This window comes from Rattus norvegicus, chromosome 13 (genome assembly GCF_021556685.1).
Source record: "Rattus norvegicus strain SHRSP/BbbUtx chromosome 13, alternate assembly SHRSP_T2T, whole genome shotgun sequence".
NCBI lineage: Eukaryota > Metazoa > Chordata > Mammalia > Rodentia > Muridae > Rattus > Rattus norvegicus.
This window is the reverse complement of record NC_141546.1, coordinates 74,076,436-74,094,915: the sequence shown is the minus strand read 5'-3', so window position 1 is coordinate 74,094,915 and position 18,480 is coordinate 74,076,436. Positions and strand designations below refer to the sequence as shown.

The following is an 18,480-nucleotide window of genomic DNA, read 5'->3' as shown; positions in this document are numbered from 1 at the left end:
TGGTTTCTGCCTGTGCCCTGAGCTGACACGGTCACACAACTCTCTATACCCAAATCCCAAGGAGGAAGAGAGCTGGACTCTCAAAAGTGCAGACAATCCTGAGAGTTCTCTGCTCACATTCCTGGCCCAAGAGGAATCCACCTAGAGCCCTCAGGACAAGGAACCTAGGAGCAGTCAGGGAGAGAGGATCCCTCCAGTCTCTGCCTGCACCCAGAGCTGAAAGCGAGTCACCAAGAGCACTGACACACCTGAGAGCAGAAGGAAGAACACCCCTTCTGCTCTAAGGGACCCGTCAGGAGTGCTCAGGATACATAAACTCAGGAGCAGTCTGAGACAGGATCCTTCTGGTTTCTGCCTCTTCCCAGAGCTGACCCTGTGACACAGCTCTCTGTACCCAGATACCACTGGGAGAAAGCTGGCTTGCAAAAGTGCTGATACATAGGCTTACAGGAAGGTCAAGCCACTGTCAGAGACAGCAAGAACAGCCAACACCAGAGACAAACAGATGGTGAGAGGCAAGTGTAAGAACCTAAGCAACAGGGGTTGGGGATTTAGCTCAGTGGTAGAGTGTTTGCCTAGCAAGCACAAGGCCCTGGGTTTGGTCCCCAGCTCCGAAAAAAAGGCAAAAAAAAGGCAAAAAAAAAAAAAAAAAAAAAAAAAACCTAAGCAACAGAAACCAAGACTACCTGGCATCACCAGAACCCAGTTCTCCCACCAAAGCAAATACTGGATATTCTAACACACCAGAAAAGCAAAATTTGGATTTAAAATCACATCTCATGATGATGACAGAGGACTTTAAGAAGGATATAAATAACTCCCTTAAAGAAATACAGGACACATGGGCACGGGAAAAAATTTCCTGACAAAACACCAATGGCTTATGCTCTAAGATCAAGAATCGACTAATGGGATCTCATAAAACTACAAAGCTTCTGTAAGGCAAAGGACACTGTGGTTAGGACAAAACGGCAACCAACAGATTGGGAAAAGATCTTTACAAAAGATAGAGGCCTTATATCCAAAATATACAAAGAACTCAAGAAGTTAGACCGCAGGGAGACAAATAACCCTATTAAAAAATGGGGTTCAGAGCTAAACAAACAATTCACAGCTGAGGAATGCCAAATGGCTGAGAAACACCTAAAGAAATGTTCAACATCTTTAGTCATAAGGGAAATGCAAATCAAAACAACCCTGAGATTTCACCTCACGCCAGTGAGAATGGCTAAGATCAAAAACTCAGGTGACAGCAGATGCTGGCGAGGATGTGGAGAAAGAGGAACACTCCTCCATTGTTGGTGGGATTGCAGACTGGTACAACCATTCTGGAAATCAGTCTGGAGGTTCCTCAGAAAATTGGACATTGAACTGCCTGAGGATCCAGCTATACCTCTCTTGGGCATATACCCAAAAGATGCCCCAACATATAAAAAAGACACGTGCTCCACTATGTTCATAGCAGCCTTATTTATAATAGCCAGAAGCTGGAAAGAACCCAGATGCCCTTCAACAGAGGAATGGATACAGAAAATGTGGTACATCTACACAATGGAATATTACTCAGCTATCAAAAACAACGACTTTATGAAATTCATAGGCAAATGGTTGGAACTGGAAAATATCATCCTGAGTGAGGTAACCCAATCACAGAAAAACACACATGGTATGCACTCATTGATAAGTGGCTATTAGCCCAAAAGCTTGAATTACCCTAGATGCCTAGAACAAATGAAACTCAAGACGAATGATCAAAATGTGAATGCTTCACTCCTTCTTTAAAAGGGGAACAAGAATACCCTTGGCAGGGAATAGAGAGGCAAAGATTAAAACAGACACAGAAGGAACACCCATTCAGAGCCTGCCCCACATGTGGCCCATACATATACAGCCATCCAATTAGACAAGATGGATGAAGCGAAGAAGTGCAGGCCGGCAGGAGACGGATGTAGATCTCTCCTGAGAGACACAGCCAGAATACAGCAAATACAGAGGCAAATGCCAGCAGCAAACCACTGAACTGAGAACGGGACCTCCATTGAAGGAATCAGAGAAAGAACTCGAAGAGCTTGAAGGAGCTCGAGACCCCTTATGAACAACAATGCCAAGCCACCAGAGCTTCCAGGGACTAAGCCACTACCTAAAGACTATACATGGACTGACCCTGGACTCTGGACTCTGACCTCATAGGTAGCAATGAATATTCTAGTAAGATCACCAGTGGAAGGGGAAGCCCTTGGTCCTGCTAAGACTTAACCCCCAGTGAACTAGATTGTTGGGGGGAGGGCGGCAATGGGGGGAGGATGGGGAGGGGAACACCCATAAAGAAGGGGAGAGGGAGGGATTAGGGGGATGATTGCCCGGAAACCGGGAAAGGGAATAACACTCGAAATGTAAATAAGAAATACTCAAGTTAATAAAAAAAAAAAAAAACAAACAACTGATTGCTTAAGGCAAAATAGCATAATAAGATCTGATACAGCAGGTTGATAGACAATTATCATATTATTTCATGAGTATTTTAGTTATAATATAGCAAGAAAATTAATGCCCAAAAGGAATGGAAATTTTTCTTTATTTTGAAGAGACTTAAGACTTAAAGAATCAAGTTAAATTCAGTTTGATCTTCATTTACTCAAGCCAAGCATAGAAGAGGATCCGGCCGATAAGCTTTTCCATGACAAATAAGATATATATCTAAAAAGCGCTCCGTATTTGAGAAATAAAATCATATATATGTAATTAAAAAAAAAAGAAATACAGGACAACAAAGGTAAACAATTAGAAGCCCTTAAAGAGGAAACACAAAAATCCCTTAAAGAATAAGAGGAAAACACAACCAAACAGGCGAAGGAATCCAAACAAAACCACCTAGGATCTACAAATGGAAATAGAAACAATAAAGAAAGGACCCTGTAGATAGAAAACCCAGGGAAGAGATCAGGAGTCATAGACGCAAGCATCACCAACAGAATACAAGAGACAGAAGAGAGAATCTCAGGGGCAGAAGACACCATAGAAAACATTGACCCAACCATCAAAGAAAATGTAAAACGCAAAAAGCTCCTAACCCAAAACATGCAGAAAATCCAGGACACAAGAAGAAGACCAAACCTAAGGATAATAGGTATAGAGAGAGTAAAGACTCCCAACTTAAAGGACCAATAAATATCTTCAACAAAATTAGAAGAAAATTTCCCTAACCTAAAGAAAGAGATGACCATAAACATACAAGAAGCCTACAGAACTCCTAATAGATTGAACCAGAACAGAAATTCTTCCCATCACATAATAGTCAAAACACCAAATGCACAAAACAAAACAAAGGATATTAAAAGCAGAAGGGGAAAAGGTCAAGAAACATAAAAATGTAGACCTATCACAATCACACCAGACTTCTCACCAGAGACTATGAAAGCCAGAAGATCCTGGACAGAAGTCATACAGACCCTAAGAGAAGAAAAATGCCAGCCCAGGCTACTATATCCAGAAAAACCCTCAATTACCAGAGATGGAGATACCAAGATATTCCATGACAAAAGCAAATTTACACATCTTTCCACAAATCCAGCACTACGAAGGATAATAGATGGAAAACTCCAATCAAGGAGGGAAACTACACCCTAGAAAAAACAAGAAAGTAATCTTCTTACAACAAACCAAAAAGAAGAGAGCCACACAAAAATAATTGTACCTCCAACAACTAAAAACTAAAAAAGGTAAACAACAATCATTGGTCCTAATATCTCACAACACCAATGGACTCAATTCCAATGAAAAGACAAAGACTAACAGACATGATTCGAAAAAAGAACCCAGCATTTACTGGAGATGGGAAACACATCTCAGTGACAAAGACAAAAACTCCTTCAGAGTAAAAGGCTGGAAAACAATTTTCCAAGCAAATGAACCCAAGTAAAAAGCTGAAGTACCCATTCTAATATTGTATAAAATTAACTTTCAACCAGAAGTTATCATAAAAGATAAGGAAGGGCACTTCATACTCATCAAAGGAAAAACCTACCAAGATGAACTGTCAATCCTGAACTTCTAAGCTCTAAATGCAAGGCACTTGCATTCATAAAAGAAACCTTACTAAAGCTCAAAGCACATATTGCACCTCACATAGTAATAGTGGGAGACTTCAAATCCCACTGTTAGCAATGGACTGATCATAGAAACAGAAACTAAACAGAGACACAGAGAAACTAATAGGTTAGGAGCCAAATGGATTTAACGAATATTTATAGAACATTTCATCCTAAAACAAAAGAATAGACCTTCTTCTCGGCACCTCATGGTACCTTCACCAAAACCGACCATTTAATGGGTTCCAAAACAGGTCTCAACAGATATAAGAAGAATGAAATAATCCCATGCATCCTATCAGATAATCACGGATTAAGGCTGGTTTTCAATAACAACCAAAATGACAGAAAGCCCACATACGCATGGAAGTAGAACAATGCTCTACTTAATGATAACTTGGTCAAAAAAGAAATAAAGAAATTATAGATTTTTTCAAATTTAATGAAAATGAAGGCACAACATACCAAAATTTATGAACACAGTGAAAGCAGTGATAAGAGGAAAACTCAGCCCTGAGCGCCTCCAAAAAGAAAGAGGAGAAAGCAAACACTAGCAGCTTGACAGCACACATAAAAGCTCTAGAACAAAAAAAGCAAATAGACTGTAGAGGAGCACATGGCAGAAAACAACCAAACCCAGGGCTGAAATCAACCAACTAGAAACGAAAGGAAAAAAGAATCAACAAGACCGGGGGCTGGTTCTTTGAGAAAATCAACAAGATAGATAAACTCTTAGACAGACTAAGCAGAGACAGTATTCAAATTAACAAAAACAGAAATAAAAAGGGAGGCATAACAACAGAAACTGAGGAAATTAAAAAAAAAAAATCAGATCCTACTACAAAAGCATATACTCAACAAAACTGGAAAATCTGGATGAAACAGACAATTTTCTAGACAGATACTAGGTATCAAAGTTAAACCAGGATCAGATAAACTATCTAAATAACCCCTAAAAAAATATAAGCAATGATTAAAAGTCTCCCAATCAAAACAAGCCCAGGAACAGATGGGTTTAGTGCAGAATTCTATCATACCTTCATAGAAGATCTCCTATCAATCAATACTGTCCAAACTATTCAACAAAATAGAAACAGAAGGAACACTACCCGATTCCTTTTATGAAGCCACAATTATGCTTATACCTAAACTACACAAAGACCCAACAAAGAAAGAGAACTTCTGAACAATTTTCCTTATGAATATTGATGCAAAAATATTCAATAAAATTCTGGCAAACCAAATCCAAGAACACATCAAAATGATCATCCATCATGATCAAGTAGGCCCAGGGATGCAGAGATGGTTCAATATACGGAAATCCATCAACGTAATCCACTATATAAACAACCTCAAAGAAAATAACCATATGATCATCTCATTAGATGCTGAGAAAACATTTGACAAAATTGAACACTCCTAAATGATAAAAGTCTTAGAAATATTAGGAATTAAAGGCTCATAGCTTAGTATAGTAAAAGCAATATACAGCAAATCAGTAGCCAACATCAAACTAAATAGAAACTTGAAGCAATTCCACGAAAATCAGAGACTAGATAAGACTGTCCACTCTCTCTACTTATTCAATATAGTTCTCGAAGTCCTAGCCAGAGCCTGTACAAAGCTCAAGTTCAAGTGGATCAAGGATCTCCACATCAAACCAGATACACTCAAACTAACTGAAGAAAAAGTGTGGAAGAGTGTTGAACATATGGGTACTGAGGAGAATTTCCTGAACAGACCACCAATGGCTTTAGCTCTAAGGTCAAGAATTGACAAATGGGACCTCATAAAACTACACAGTTCTGTAAGGCAAAGGGCACTTGCCTGTTGCCAAAATGACACTTGTTGTTGTCAAAATGGCAATAAACAAATTGGGAAAAGATCTTTACCAATGCTATATCTGATAGAGGGCTACTATCCAATAAATACAAAAAACTCAAGAAGGTAGACTAGAGAGAATCAAATAACCCCAATAAAAAATGGGGTACAGAGATAAACAAAGAATGCTGAGCTGAGGAATATCATATGGCTGGGAAACACCTAAAGAAATGTTCAACATCCTTAGTCATCAGGGAAATGCAAATCAAAACAACCCTGAGATTCCACCACATACCAGTCAGAATGGCTAAGATCAAAAACTCAGGAGACAATGGATGTTGGCGAGGATGTGGAGAAAGAGGAACACTTCTCCATTGTTGGTGGGACTGCAAGCTAGTACAACCACTCTGGAAATCAGTCTGGAGGTTTCTCAGAAAATTGGACACAGTACTACCTGAGGACCCAGCTATACCAATCCTGGGCATATACTCGAAAGATGCCCCAACATGTAACAAGGAAACATGCTCCACTATGTCCTTAGCAGCCTTATTTAATATAGCCAGAAGTTGGAAAGAGCCCAAATGTCCTCAAACAGAGGGATGGATACACAAAATAGTACATCTACAGAATAGGATAGTAATCAGCTATTAAAAACAGTGACTTCATGTAATTCATATGCAAATAGATGGAACTAGAAAATATCATCCTGAGTGAGGTAGTCCAATCACAAAAACAAACAAACAAACAAACAAAAAAACCAAAAAACCACACACATGATATGCACTCACTGATAAGTGGATATTAGCCCAAAAGCTTGGAATATCCAAGATACAATCCAGAGACCACAAGAAGCTCAAGAAGAAGGACGACCAAAGTGCAGAAGCTTCAGTCCTTCTTAAAAGGGGGAACAAAAATATTCATAGGAGGAGATATGGAGACAAAGTTTGGAGCAGAGACCAAAGAAAAGTCCATTCATAGCCTGCTCCACCTAGGAATCCAGAACATATACATATAGCCACAAAACCCAGACAATATTGTTGATCCCAAGAAGTGCATGCTGACAGGAGCCTGATATAGCTGTTTCCTGAGAGGCTCTGCCAGAGCATGACAAATACATAAGCAAATGTTAGCAGGCAACCATTGAACTAAGAACGGGTTCCTCAATGGAGGAGTTAGAGATGGAGCTGAAGGGGCTTGCAACCCTGTAAGAACAATACCAAACAACCAGAGCTCCCGGGGACTAAACCACCACCCAAAGAGTACACATGGACAGACCATGGCTCCATCTGCATATGTAGCACAGGATGGCCTTGTTGGGCACCAATGGGAGGAGAAGCCCTTGGTCTAGCAAAGGCTGGATACCCCAGTGTTGAGGAATTCAGGGTGGGACGGGGGAAGGGGTGGGTAGATAGGTTAGGGAATGCCCTCATAGAAGGGGGGGAGGGGTGGAATAGGAGGTTTATGGAAGGGAAACTGGGAAAGGGAATAACATTTGAAATGTAAATAAATATCCAAAAGAAAAAAGAAAAAACTTATGATTACAAAAGTAGCCAATTCATTTTCAAAGGTATTTATAGGTATGTTAAAATGAAAATCAAAGGAAGATAAATTTACTTTTATTTCTTACCTGCACAGCCAAAAGCCAGATGGTACCTGGAGGAGGGGCTGAACTTCACACAACACACATTAGCTTTTGCCTCGATGCTTGCCACAGAATTGTCTAAATTGGTGGACCAAAGCTTCACTAAGGAAATGGTGATGAAATAAAAAAAAAAAAATACACTAAGCAAATGTTTCTGTAACTTGACAAGTGTTACTCAAATATCTTTTATGTCAACATGAAACATTTTATTGGGACAAAGAGAATTAAGCTGAGTGGTGTGACAAAACAGTTCTTGAAACTGAGAGCTCACCTTCAGTGTTAAAATCAACAGATATGAACAGTGAATCCACAAAGATATGTATCAAGGACCCAAAAGACAAAGTAGAAAAGAGCATTCTGGAAGTCAGAGGGTGGGTCCATTATACATGTATTATTAATCTCATTATTCTATAGTGAAAGTTAAGAGCACATATTTCACATGGATGAAATGAAATATGTTAAGATAAAAAACATCCATTAAAATACTTCAAAATCCATTGTGGATATATCTAGGCTGTTCTCAAACTTTGTCAATGAAGCAACTTCTTTACATGGGAAAGTAGTCAGTGGAGAGATGCATAATTGGTCACACGCTGAGAATAGCAATCCGTGCTCAGCACCCATTGGGGCATGAATATCAACTCCCCAGAGTCAACAGTCGAGTAAGTAACATCTTCGGGAGGGTCTTAGAAGAGTGAGAAGTGTAAGAGCCAAAAGACGGGAAGGAGTGCTGTGCGATGCTGACCTGTGGACATGCATGGCGTCACAATCATGTGGTTACCTACACACAACCCACCAGACTAAGCTTGCTAAAATTCTGGCACGGATGAAATGAGCAAAATAAAGAACAAGTACTGAATGTTTGTGGGGGTTTAATATCCATTTTTAAAATGTTTCAATATCTAATCCAGGAACAATTCTCAGATGGTGGGCACATTATAATTTTGCTTTCACTTTTACTTAAAACTTTCTAAATGATTCAAACATGTATTTGAGGTTGAAACCATAGAAAACTTTAAGATTCTTAAGGATCAATGACAGTTACTTCTAAATCAGAGTAACTACAAAGGGTCCCACAAAACATGGACTTCAAAATTTATACCTGAAATCTCTGAGTAAAGATTACTTGTTACCAAAATAAGTAAGCTAGACACACTCATTAGAGAAACAATTTTAAAGAGAACAATTTGGTTTGTTTTGTGTCTTTTTAAAAACTAGATACATATTCACTCAGTTAACATATGCAAACTTATTACAGTTATGCCATTAGTTCCTTGCTTCCTTTTTCCTTCTTTATTTATTTATTTATTTATTTTTTTCCAGAGCTGGGGACCGAACCCAGGGCCTTGTGCTTTCTAGGCAAGTGCTGTACCACTGAGCTAAATCCCCAACCCCAGTTCCTTGCTTCCTATTTCAATAGATAACCATGCTACTGATGTCTGTACACTCATTTCATAACCTGCAACTTAACAAAATTCCTTTATTACAGGACAGAGAACTTGCTCAGCACCTGCTGTTCTTGTAGAGGACCTGGGTTTGACTTAACAGAATAAAAAGTATTTTAAATAGGCAATCTACATAAAGGCAGTTCTAAAGAGAACAAATACGCAGGGAAAGAGATACATAGAAAAAGCTCAACATCTCTGCTCAGAGAAATGCAAAAAAAAAAAAAAAAAAAAAAAGTAAATTGTGTTTACTGAGACACCTGCACTTGTATATTTATTGCAACACTATTTATGATGGCCAAGATATAGAAATAAGCTATGTGTTTGTTAAGTGATGAATGGGTAAAATTATGAGATAAATGTTAGTGTATAAATATAAATATATTTTCTTAAATGAAAAAGTCTAGACATGAAAAAGAACCAGGAGCCAAGTACTGTGTATTAAAATTAAAAAGTTAACCTCATGGAAGTTGGAAGTAAAATGATAGTTAGCATTGGGCAGGGAGGTTAAGTAAATGGAAAGGATTTATCCACGGGTATTAAGCTGTAGTGAGGAAGAACTAACATTCTGTACTGTATATTTCAAAGACCAGTGGAGATTCTGAAATAAGAAATGTATGAGGAGACATGATATTACACAATACACACATTTTAAAACACCAAATGGTACCATATATATATGTACAATTCTATGCCTATATGAATCACTTACAGCAACACCACACTTACAGATTACACTAATAGTGGACTTGGGTAGAGTTACACTCTAGCAAGCCAGCAAACAAGTGAAACAATTATTGTAATTCTACGAGGCCACTAATGTTTTGAAAATCTCTTACAAACAAGTGTTATATAAACAACTGTTATCTATCATAGCTGGTAACAAATACAAGGAAGCATTGAACTAATCATGTACTAACAGAATGATAGTCATATTAAAAGTAAACCAGGTTTTAAAATGCAATAAAAATTATTAACATTACTATAAAATATAGTTTTACATGTAATTATTAATAATACTCAGTTAAGTCACAGTAATCATTACCATGAGTATAATTTTCATTATATGATATTAAATAAAATAGTAGCAGTCAAAAATATAAAGAAAACTAAAGTTAAAAATACTACCAAAATAGATTCATGTAAACTTGCCTTGGAAATATTACAGCACTATGAGCCTTTAGAATATATTAAATATTCAATATAATTTTGGATGTAGAAATTTCTAAATGCTTGAGGGAATGAAGTTTACTAGATGAAAAAATGCTCCTGGTTTGAACTCTGGTTCAAAGATGCCAGCAGGTGTTGGACACATGACTCAGTAGTTAACAGAGTTCTAACTCCACACTTTATATAATCATGAGTAGTAGTGTTCTGACCCCAGTGCCCATGCTAGTACAGTAGTAATGCCTATAACTGCAACCGAGGGATCTGACAGCCTCTCCTGGCTTCTGCATGCATACATGCATGTACACTCCACCAGAGGCATATGGGCAAAGACACATACATATTCATACAAACACACTTAAAGAAACTGAGTATTTTTAGGAAGTTGCTATCAGTTCAGTTGGCAGTGTACGTCGCAAATACAAAAACACTCCTGTGTAAATGGTTGGGCATTCATTTTTCCTTCACTCAAAAGGAAAAACTGATTTTCTTACTCAAATTACTTTCTGATTTAAAAAGAAAGCACATGAGTTTCAATAAGTAACTTGCATAGCTGCACTAAACTGAGTTTAAAGGAGTGGGGTCTCCTAAGGGAAATAGGAATGAACAGTACCTTTTGCATCATCAGAACCTGAAGCCAGAAGTTTGGGATCCATCAAATTAAAGTCGACACTCCAACACCTCTTTTCATGCTCCTTGATATAGGAGAGAGGAGGGGCGAGGGGAAACAATTTATTGATATGGGGTGGTGAAGCAAACTATAATCAAATAAACAGCAAAGACAATGGAGGAAAGCTTCCTATTTAGTAAAATTAATGCTTCTGTAAATGTATTTAATGCCTTCTACAAATAAAGTATGAGAAAATCTTTAGAAAAGCACTGGTACAACCACAGTTATCATTAAGTATAAAAATAGTAAATAGTGGCTGAAAAATTTTAATTATAAAACTCCTAAATACCTTAAATTGTTAAGGAAACAAAAATATAATTTTAAATATACAGTCAGTATCCATAGTTACCTGATAGACCTTTGACCTCTGTCCTGTGAATCCATCCCATAGTATAACGGTGCCTTCATAATCACTGCTGGCTAGCAGGTTCTTATGGTAACTACTCCAACTGATACAGCTGAACGAAGAAAAAGCTTAAACTTTAAGATCTAAGTAAGTAACACCAGGCAAAATGAATTTCAGTGCATTCAGGAAAATGAACATTATTCAAAATGTCTCCTATCAGTTCACAATAATCCAGAAAGAGACGTTAGTAATATCTAGATTATCTGTTTAATAGTAAACCATCAGATGCTGAAGTTTACCACTTTTTACTCAGATCACAACGTGTGTGACAGAGCTGACAACTGCTACTGATTATCTCTGCTACATGTGAGAGGGTAACTGTTAGTGACAATGACAAAGCCCAGGTGACTCGGAGAATGGTTCAACAGAATGATGAAGACTGTTGAGCCCCTATATTCAGCCAAATTAGAAAGCCAAACTAATGAGTTTAAATTAGATTTCAAAAGGTCTTGACCAATGCAATTTATGATTGAAATTCCAATTAAAATCACACAATAGATTTAAAACTTTAACATTTGTGACTTTAGCTCTTCTCTAAAACCCTGCATCTAAAGCAGCGAGCTATTATTGAGACATATACATGTTATATCATGCACATAACATGTGTGGACTACTGAATGAAGCAATATAAAAAGAGTAGACAACCAAGAATGGACTTTACTCTCCATGGTATTTATGGCAAATTCTAGGGACTGGGAGGAGATCATCTGCATCTTAAAATAAACTCAGTTTTCCTTTATGGATTCAGACAAACCTGCAATCTAATTTCCCATCTGTCCTTTAATAGCTGAGGCTCTGGTTAACTTAGTGTATTTCATAACTGGTGAAAACAAGCTGGACTACTCTGTTAGTTGTGCTTTGGTATTAGTCTTTTCTGTCCTGTAGGTTTTGGCCTTGAGCAATTTCAGGCATCTGTGCCATAAAGTACTATGCATTTGCACGCGTGCCATGATAGAGCAGGCATTAGCACACTTAAAACTTGCTACGTTCTCCTTTGTGGTGACTATGAATACTAAAATGAACCAAATATTCTGCTGAGTTTATTACTGTCACATTTTAAAGTACAACATAATACAACTAATCTTACTGTAATGGCTATATGCTATAAATAAGTACAGAGGGATTAAGAGCAGACTCTAGAATTAAACTTCCTAAATCTGCACCTCCTCCACATATTAGCATCCCAGGCAAGCTATTTCCTTTTGGTTTTAGTGCAATTCAACTGTGTGGGTAATGATGGTAACCATGTCTGACAACTGTTAAAGCACTGAAGACAATGTCTGACACATAAGCATTTAATAAATTCATTTTGCAATATATTCTCTACTTAGGAGCATAATAATAAATTCCAAGTATGAATGTGCGGGCTCTAAAACTGTTGTGCATGAATTAGGAAAGGAGAAAGAACATGATACTTGTTTATCACTAATATTAGAACAAGCATATAAACACATATACCTTGGATTCAACTTCTAAATACCAAATGTCTCAGAATCCAAAAGTGAGAGCACCAAGTCTGCTGGCTAAATGTACACAAACCGTTTCATACAAAGTATCCTCTATATATACAACCAAAGCGCACTCTCTGAAGGAGTAAGAGTCACATGGAAAAAGTGAAAAAATGTCATACTTATCACCAGTATGACCAGCTATATATGTGTACTTGATGCAAAGAAAAAAAAGAGACATACCTGATTTTGGAATTGCAGGTCATTTCATTCTCAGGGTAATGAATATCCACTGCATCCTGGATGACTGTGCCATATTCATAGACTTTAATCTTCTTTGTAACTCCAGCAATTGCAAAGTAGTCACAATCCCGGTCAAATTCAATACTAAAGGGGAGGGAGAGCACATATGTCATCTGTGAGACTATGTATCCAACCCTGTGATATTATCTGTAGTAAAATTTAAGGATTTTACTTTTTTTCTATTTCCCCAGTACTGAGGCTTAAACTTAGGACACATATGTATACTAGTATGTATGTATATATGCTAGTATGTATGTATATATGCTAATATGTATGTGTACTAGTATGTATGTACGTATGCTATTATGTATGTATATTGGTATGTATGTATACTAGTATGTATGTATGTATGTATGTATGTATGTATACTAGTATGGATGATACCCCTGAGCTGTGTCCCCAGCTCACATTTTCTCTTTTTAAAGAGCTTCTATCTATATCTAAAGATAAGACATCTTCTTCAAGTATCTTCAAGTCTCACTAGGCCACATGTTCAGAATTAAGTCATCAAGACACTGAATTACGAGTCAGTGAACTATATAGACCTGTTACTGTCAATGTGAACTTTTGTTCCTAGACACCTGGCCTGTTTTTCAGTTTAGTTTTAATTACATCCTAATATGGAAACATTTAATAGTTTGAAATACTATGAGTGCTGAAAGAAAATTACCAATAAATTATTTTCATAGATTCTTGTCATTAGTCTTTCAAGGCACTCAATGTTATTTAATAAATAAATCAATGTACAAGGAGAATTACTGAAGCAATTGGTGGTGATGAGGGAACAGAATATTCACAAAAAGAAGAACTAAGTTATCATAGGTTTACCTCAAGTGTATTTCTTATTCCCCAAACAAATACTATCTCTCTGAATTACAGAATGACAATGCATATTCCTTATTGCAGAGAATAATATAAAAACCCCTCTGCTCTTTTTATAGGATTTGGGGAATCCACTAAGCTCTTGTACTTTCTTTGAAACACAAATTTCAAAATAATCTACTTCAGTGCAAAATACAAGATCTTATTCACTTTTGAAGAATTTAACATGCAGCCTACATACTTATCATAAGAGGCCAGGAATCTAAATTGCCTAATGCAGGTGAAAGTTGAAATGAACTTCCATATTCAATACTTCTCGATATAAATTAAGTGTTCTTCCTAGAGAAATCTTACTGATCTATAATCCCTAATTCTAACTACCATATGAGAAAGATATTACTATTATCAAGATTTTAGAATAATAAGGGTTAAAGTGATCTACTCAAAGGTAGGTGGTTTTTAAGTGGTTTTGAAATGATATTTAATTATCAGGTAGTCTGGCTTCAGAGATGATACCAGTAATTAGCGCACACAAACAAACAAACAAACACACAATCAATCTCAATCTCAATCCCCCCTGCCCCTCTCTCCAGTAACCCTAGCAGTTACTTTGACAAAGAGAATCTCAATTGACAAAATGGCTTTTTGAGACTGGCCTATAGGCAAACCTGAAATGCAATTTCTTAATTACTGATTGATGTAAGAGGTTCAAGCCACTGTGGTTCCCAGTGCACTGTGAAAGCAGGCTGAGCAAGTGATGGAGAGCAAGACTGCAAACAGCGCTTCTCCAAGGCCTCTGCATCATTTCTAGCCTCCAGGTTTCTACAGTATTTGAGTTTCTGTCTTGTTCCCCTTAGTAATAGACTGCTGTGGAACTACAAATGGAAATAAACCTTTCCTCCTCAAGTTGATTTTGGTCATGGTTATTTATCACAGAAAAGAAAGCATGACTAAGACAATACTGGTAAATGGCATCTATTGGAACTGAAATCTGGTCTTTAACTGAGGTGATTTAGTAATGTCTAGTAACAAGTAAGAATCAGTTATATAATCCTTGAATACATGCCCTCTATTTATAAACAGGTACTACTAAGAAATCAAAAGTACAAGTCAAAGTATGGAATAGGCAAATGACTAGTTTTTAATATTAAACAGCTTAAGCACTAACTGATTAACTTAAAATACTGTAAGAAAAACTGACTAAAAGTCCTAAGCAGTGACCTGTGTAGTCTCTGTTGACAATTGGCATTACGTGTCTTTTTCCCAGCAGCCCACAGCATTCTTTAGGTTCTTTACCTTACTCTTAACTTGACTGTAGAAAAATCAGTATTTTGATCTCATTTCTGTTTTCTTCCATTTAGGTTATTTAAATAGGCTATTGGGGAGTAAGACATGATGATTCATGTCTGTAATTCTAGTGCTCAAAGGCTGAGAGGCAGGAGGATTTTAATTTTGAGGCTGCCCTGGGAGACACAGTCAGACTCTTTCACAAAAAAACAAAACAAAACAAAACAACCCAAACCATGTCAACCAAAGACAAATTATACTGGGAATATCCAAGCTCTAACACTGTAGTAATAATAATTTTAAAAAGCCACACAAACCAACGAAATGACACACACTGGTACACATACGTCAATAAATCCTGACACAGGTAGGGTCATTTGGGAAGAAACCTCAATTTGCACAATGTCTTCATCTGACTGTGTATAGGCGACTCTGTGAAGGACCTTCTTGATCTGTCTGGCTGAGGATGGATCTCAGACCATTGTGGGCAGTGCCAGAGTTAAGTAGGAAACAGTCTGAGCAGGAAAGTAGCAGCATTCCTCCACAGTCCTAATTCATCTTGTACTCTGCTTAAGGTCCTTGGCTTTCCTCAATGAAAAGACTGGAATATTAGCTTTAATTTCTTTGAAAACCACTTTCTCCCCATGTTATTGTTGGTTTTAGTGTTTATCACAGTAATAGAAAGGAAACTAAAACACCAAGTAAATGAACTAAGAAACAAGCAGGTATTAACTTCCTAGTATCTTCTGACAAAATAAACATCAAGCCAAACAGATAGAGTCACTTCATACTCAATTAAGAGAAACATCAGGAAACAATCATTCTGAATGAAGTAATTCAGATTTAGAAAGACAAAAGCCACATGTTGTCCATCTGTCTGTCTCTGTCCTGCCTGCCCCCCTCATGTAGATGCTACGATTGAACCTTAAGATACATGTATTTAAATCAGATAACCACAGATATAAAGAAACTAGTAAGGAGGAGGATTCAAGTGAATGGGAATAGAATGCAGGTGGTACAAACAGGACAAAGATTAACGAAACAGACAAGGTTAAACGGTACAGGATAAGAGATCAGGGTAGAGGGTGGAGTATGAAAGCAAGAACAGTGGTGCTACTGAGAAAAATTTAGGAGACGGCGCCTTGCTGGTAGAAATACATCACTATTGAATTTTCATAGTGTATTGGCTAATTCTATGTGTCAACTTGACAAAAGCTAGAGTTATCACAGAAAAAGGAGCCTCAGTTGTGGAAATGCCTTCATGAGACCCAGCTGTAAGGCCTTTTCTCAATTAGTGATGAAGGGGGGAGGACCCAGCCCATTGTGGGTAGTGCCGTCCCTGGGCTGATAGTCTTGGGTCTATAAGAGAGCAAGCTGAGCAAGCCAGGGAAAGCAAGCCAGTAACGTCCCTCCATGACCTCTGCATCAGCTCCTGCTTCCTGACCTGCTTGAGTTCCAGTCCTGACTTCCTTTGGTGATGAACAGCAATGTGGAAGGGTAAGCTAAATAAACCCTTTCCTCCCCAACTTGCTTCTTGGTTATGATGTTTGTGCAGGAATAGAAACCCTAACTAAGACACATAGCATTTCCTTACTTCCAGTTTGCTCTCTGTGCTTTATGCTTGTAGCTGAAAATGTGAACTTAGTTTTCTGTACCTGTTGCCATGTCTCTCCAACCATGATAAATTTTATCATTCTAGATGTGTAAGCCAAAATAAACTCATCTTTTTGTAAGTTGCCTTGGTTATAGTGTTTTATCATAACAAAAATAGAAGCTCCTAAAATAGAATGACTAACATCAATCAATGCCATGTGGAAACCTACATGTACACATATATTAAAAAAACTTAATTGGAATTACCCTATGAGAGGAGGTAGGAAAAATGCTGTTCCTGGATACCATAGACTCAAATAATAAGCCTGGTGTCCAATATGGATTATTTCTTTTCACCTTTTTGCTCACTGGGGTCCTCCTATCATCACCCTAAAACACTGCAAGATATGTCAATTGCTCTTGGTTCCAGAACTTGTAAACTCCATTGGTAAATACTGAAGATACCACATACTGGAGCTAATGAACATGGAGAAGGCAAACCAGTAATGACATAGACGCTTCATCCCTACTGGCTAGTTTCATAGTTGTGGTGGTTTGAATAGGAATGGGTCCCATAGACGAATGTGTTGAAATGCTTGGCCCATAGGAAGTGACACTATTAAGAGGTGCGGTTTTTTTGAATAACTGTGTTACTGTCATGGTGGGCTTTGAGGTGTCATATGCTCAAACTAGCCCTACTGTCTCCTTCTGCTGCTTTTGATCAAGATGTAGAACTCTCGAGTCCTTCCTCAAAACCACGTCTGCCTGCATGTCACCATGTTTCCTGCCATACAATAATGAACTAAACCTCTAAGAATATAAGCCAGCACAACTAAATGTTTTCCACTGTAAGATTTGCAATGATCATGGTGCTTCACAGCAACAAAACCCTAACATAATAGTAGCAGGAGGTTTTATGCATACTATTGGGGGGGGGGGTCAACAATCTTATACACACATACCCTTTCTGTGAACTTTTATCATCTTCAATAATGACAGGCATGACCAGAATATTCTCACTGGTGCAATAGTGCTATGAAAATTATGAGCAGCCAATGACATTCCCAGCAGTTTTAGTGTCCCAAAAGGTGTGATTAGCTAGGTCACTCACCTGAGAGGAAACCCCAAAACTAAGTTCTTATCTTTAGATCCATAAATTAGTGTCAACTACCATCAAAGTTTGTTGTGTGCCCTGCCCTCCAGTAGATGGACGGGAATAAATACAGAGACTCACAATTCATCAACCTGTAGAACATAAGAGACTGTGGTGTGTTCAACTCTAAATGCAATACCCATATTAGACTTTCTCCTCAGCAGGGCTCAGAAATCATGATGAAAGAGGGGACAGAAACACTTTAAGAGCCGGGGACATGTATAACAAAACAGTATCTGTCAGACAGAGCTGTGCAACGCGTGCGCGTGTGTGCGCGCACACACACACACACGCGCGCGCGCACACACACACGCTGTGAGAACTGAATGAATAATATAAGCTACTTATGCTTCACTGGTTAGAACTACAACCATGTGCACAGAGGTAACACTGAATGGACTCAATGGGTTTGTTTTTCAAAGTAAAATAAAACCTAATGAAGTCGGGAAGGGAAAATGGTGGGGAGAAACATGGGAGGAATTGCAGGTGGAAAAGATGAAAGGCAGATATAACAAATTATATGCATAAATGAAACTGTCATTATTAATTCAATTTCATAGGATTTGTTGTTTATTTCAAAACATACTTAAAACTTTGAAAAATAATACTAGAGACATACTTACAACATGGAAATT

General features: G+C 37.8%; 1 protein-coding gene across 5 annotated transcripts in view; it reads right to left on the bottom strand.

The window, feature by feature from the left end:
* Positions 1-18,480, bottom strand: part of Cop1 (COP1, E3 ubiquitin ligase) — a 132,587-nt gene that overhangs the window by 32,437 nt on the left and 81,670 nt on the right. For all 5 annotated transcript variants that reach the window (NM_001428839.2, XM_087581236.1, NM_001428841.1 and 2 more), the window contains 4 exons: positions 12,931-13,074; positions 11,183-11,291; positions 10,777-10,858; positions 7,537-7,653 (listed from right to left, as the gene is read on the bottom strand). In NM_001428839.2, coding sequence (NP_001415768.1) covers positions 7,537-7,653; positions 10,777-10,858; positions 11,183-11,291; positions 12,931-13,074 — 452 coding nt within the window. The remainder of the gene's footprint in view (positions 1-7,536; positions 7,654-10,776; positions 10,859-11,182; positions 11,292-12,930; positions 13,075-18,480) is intronic.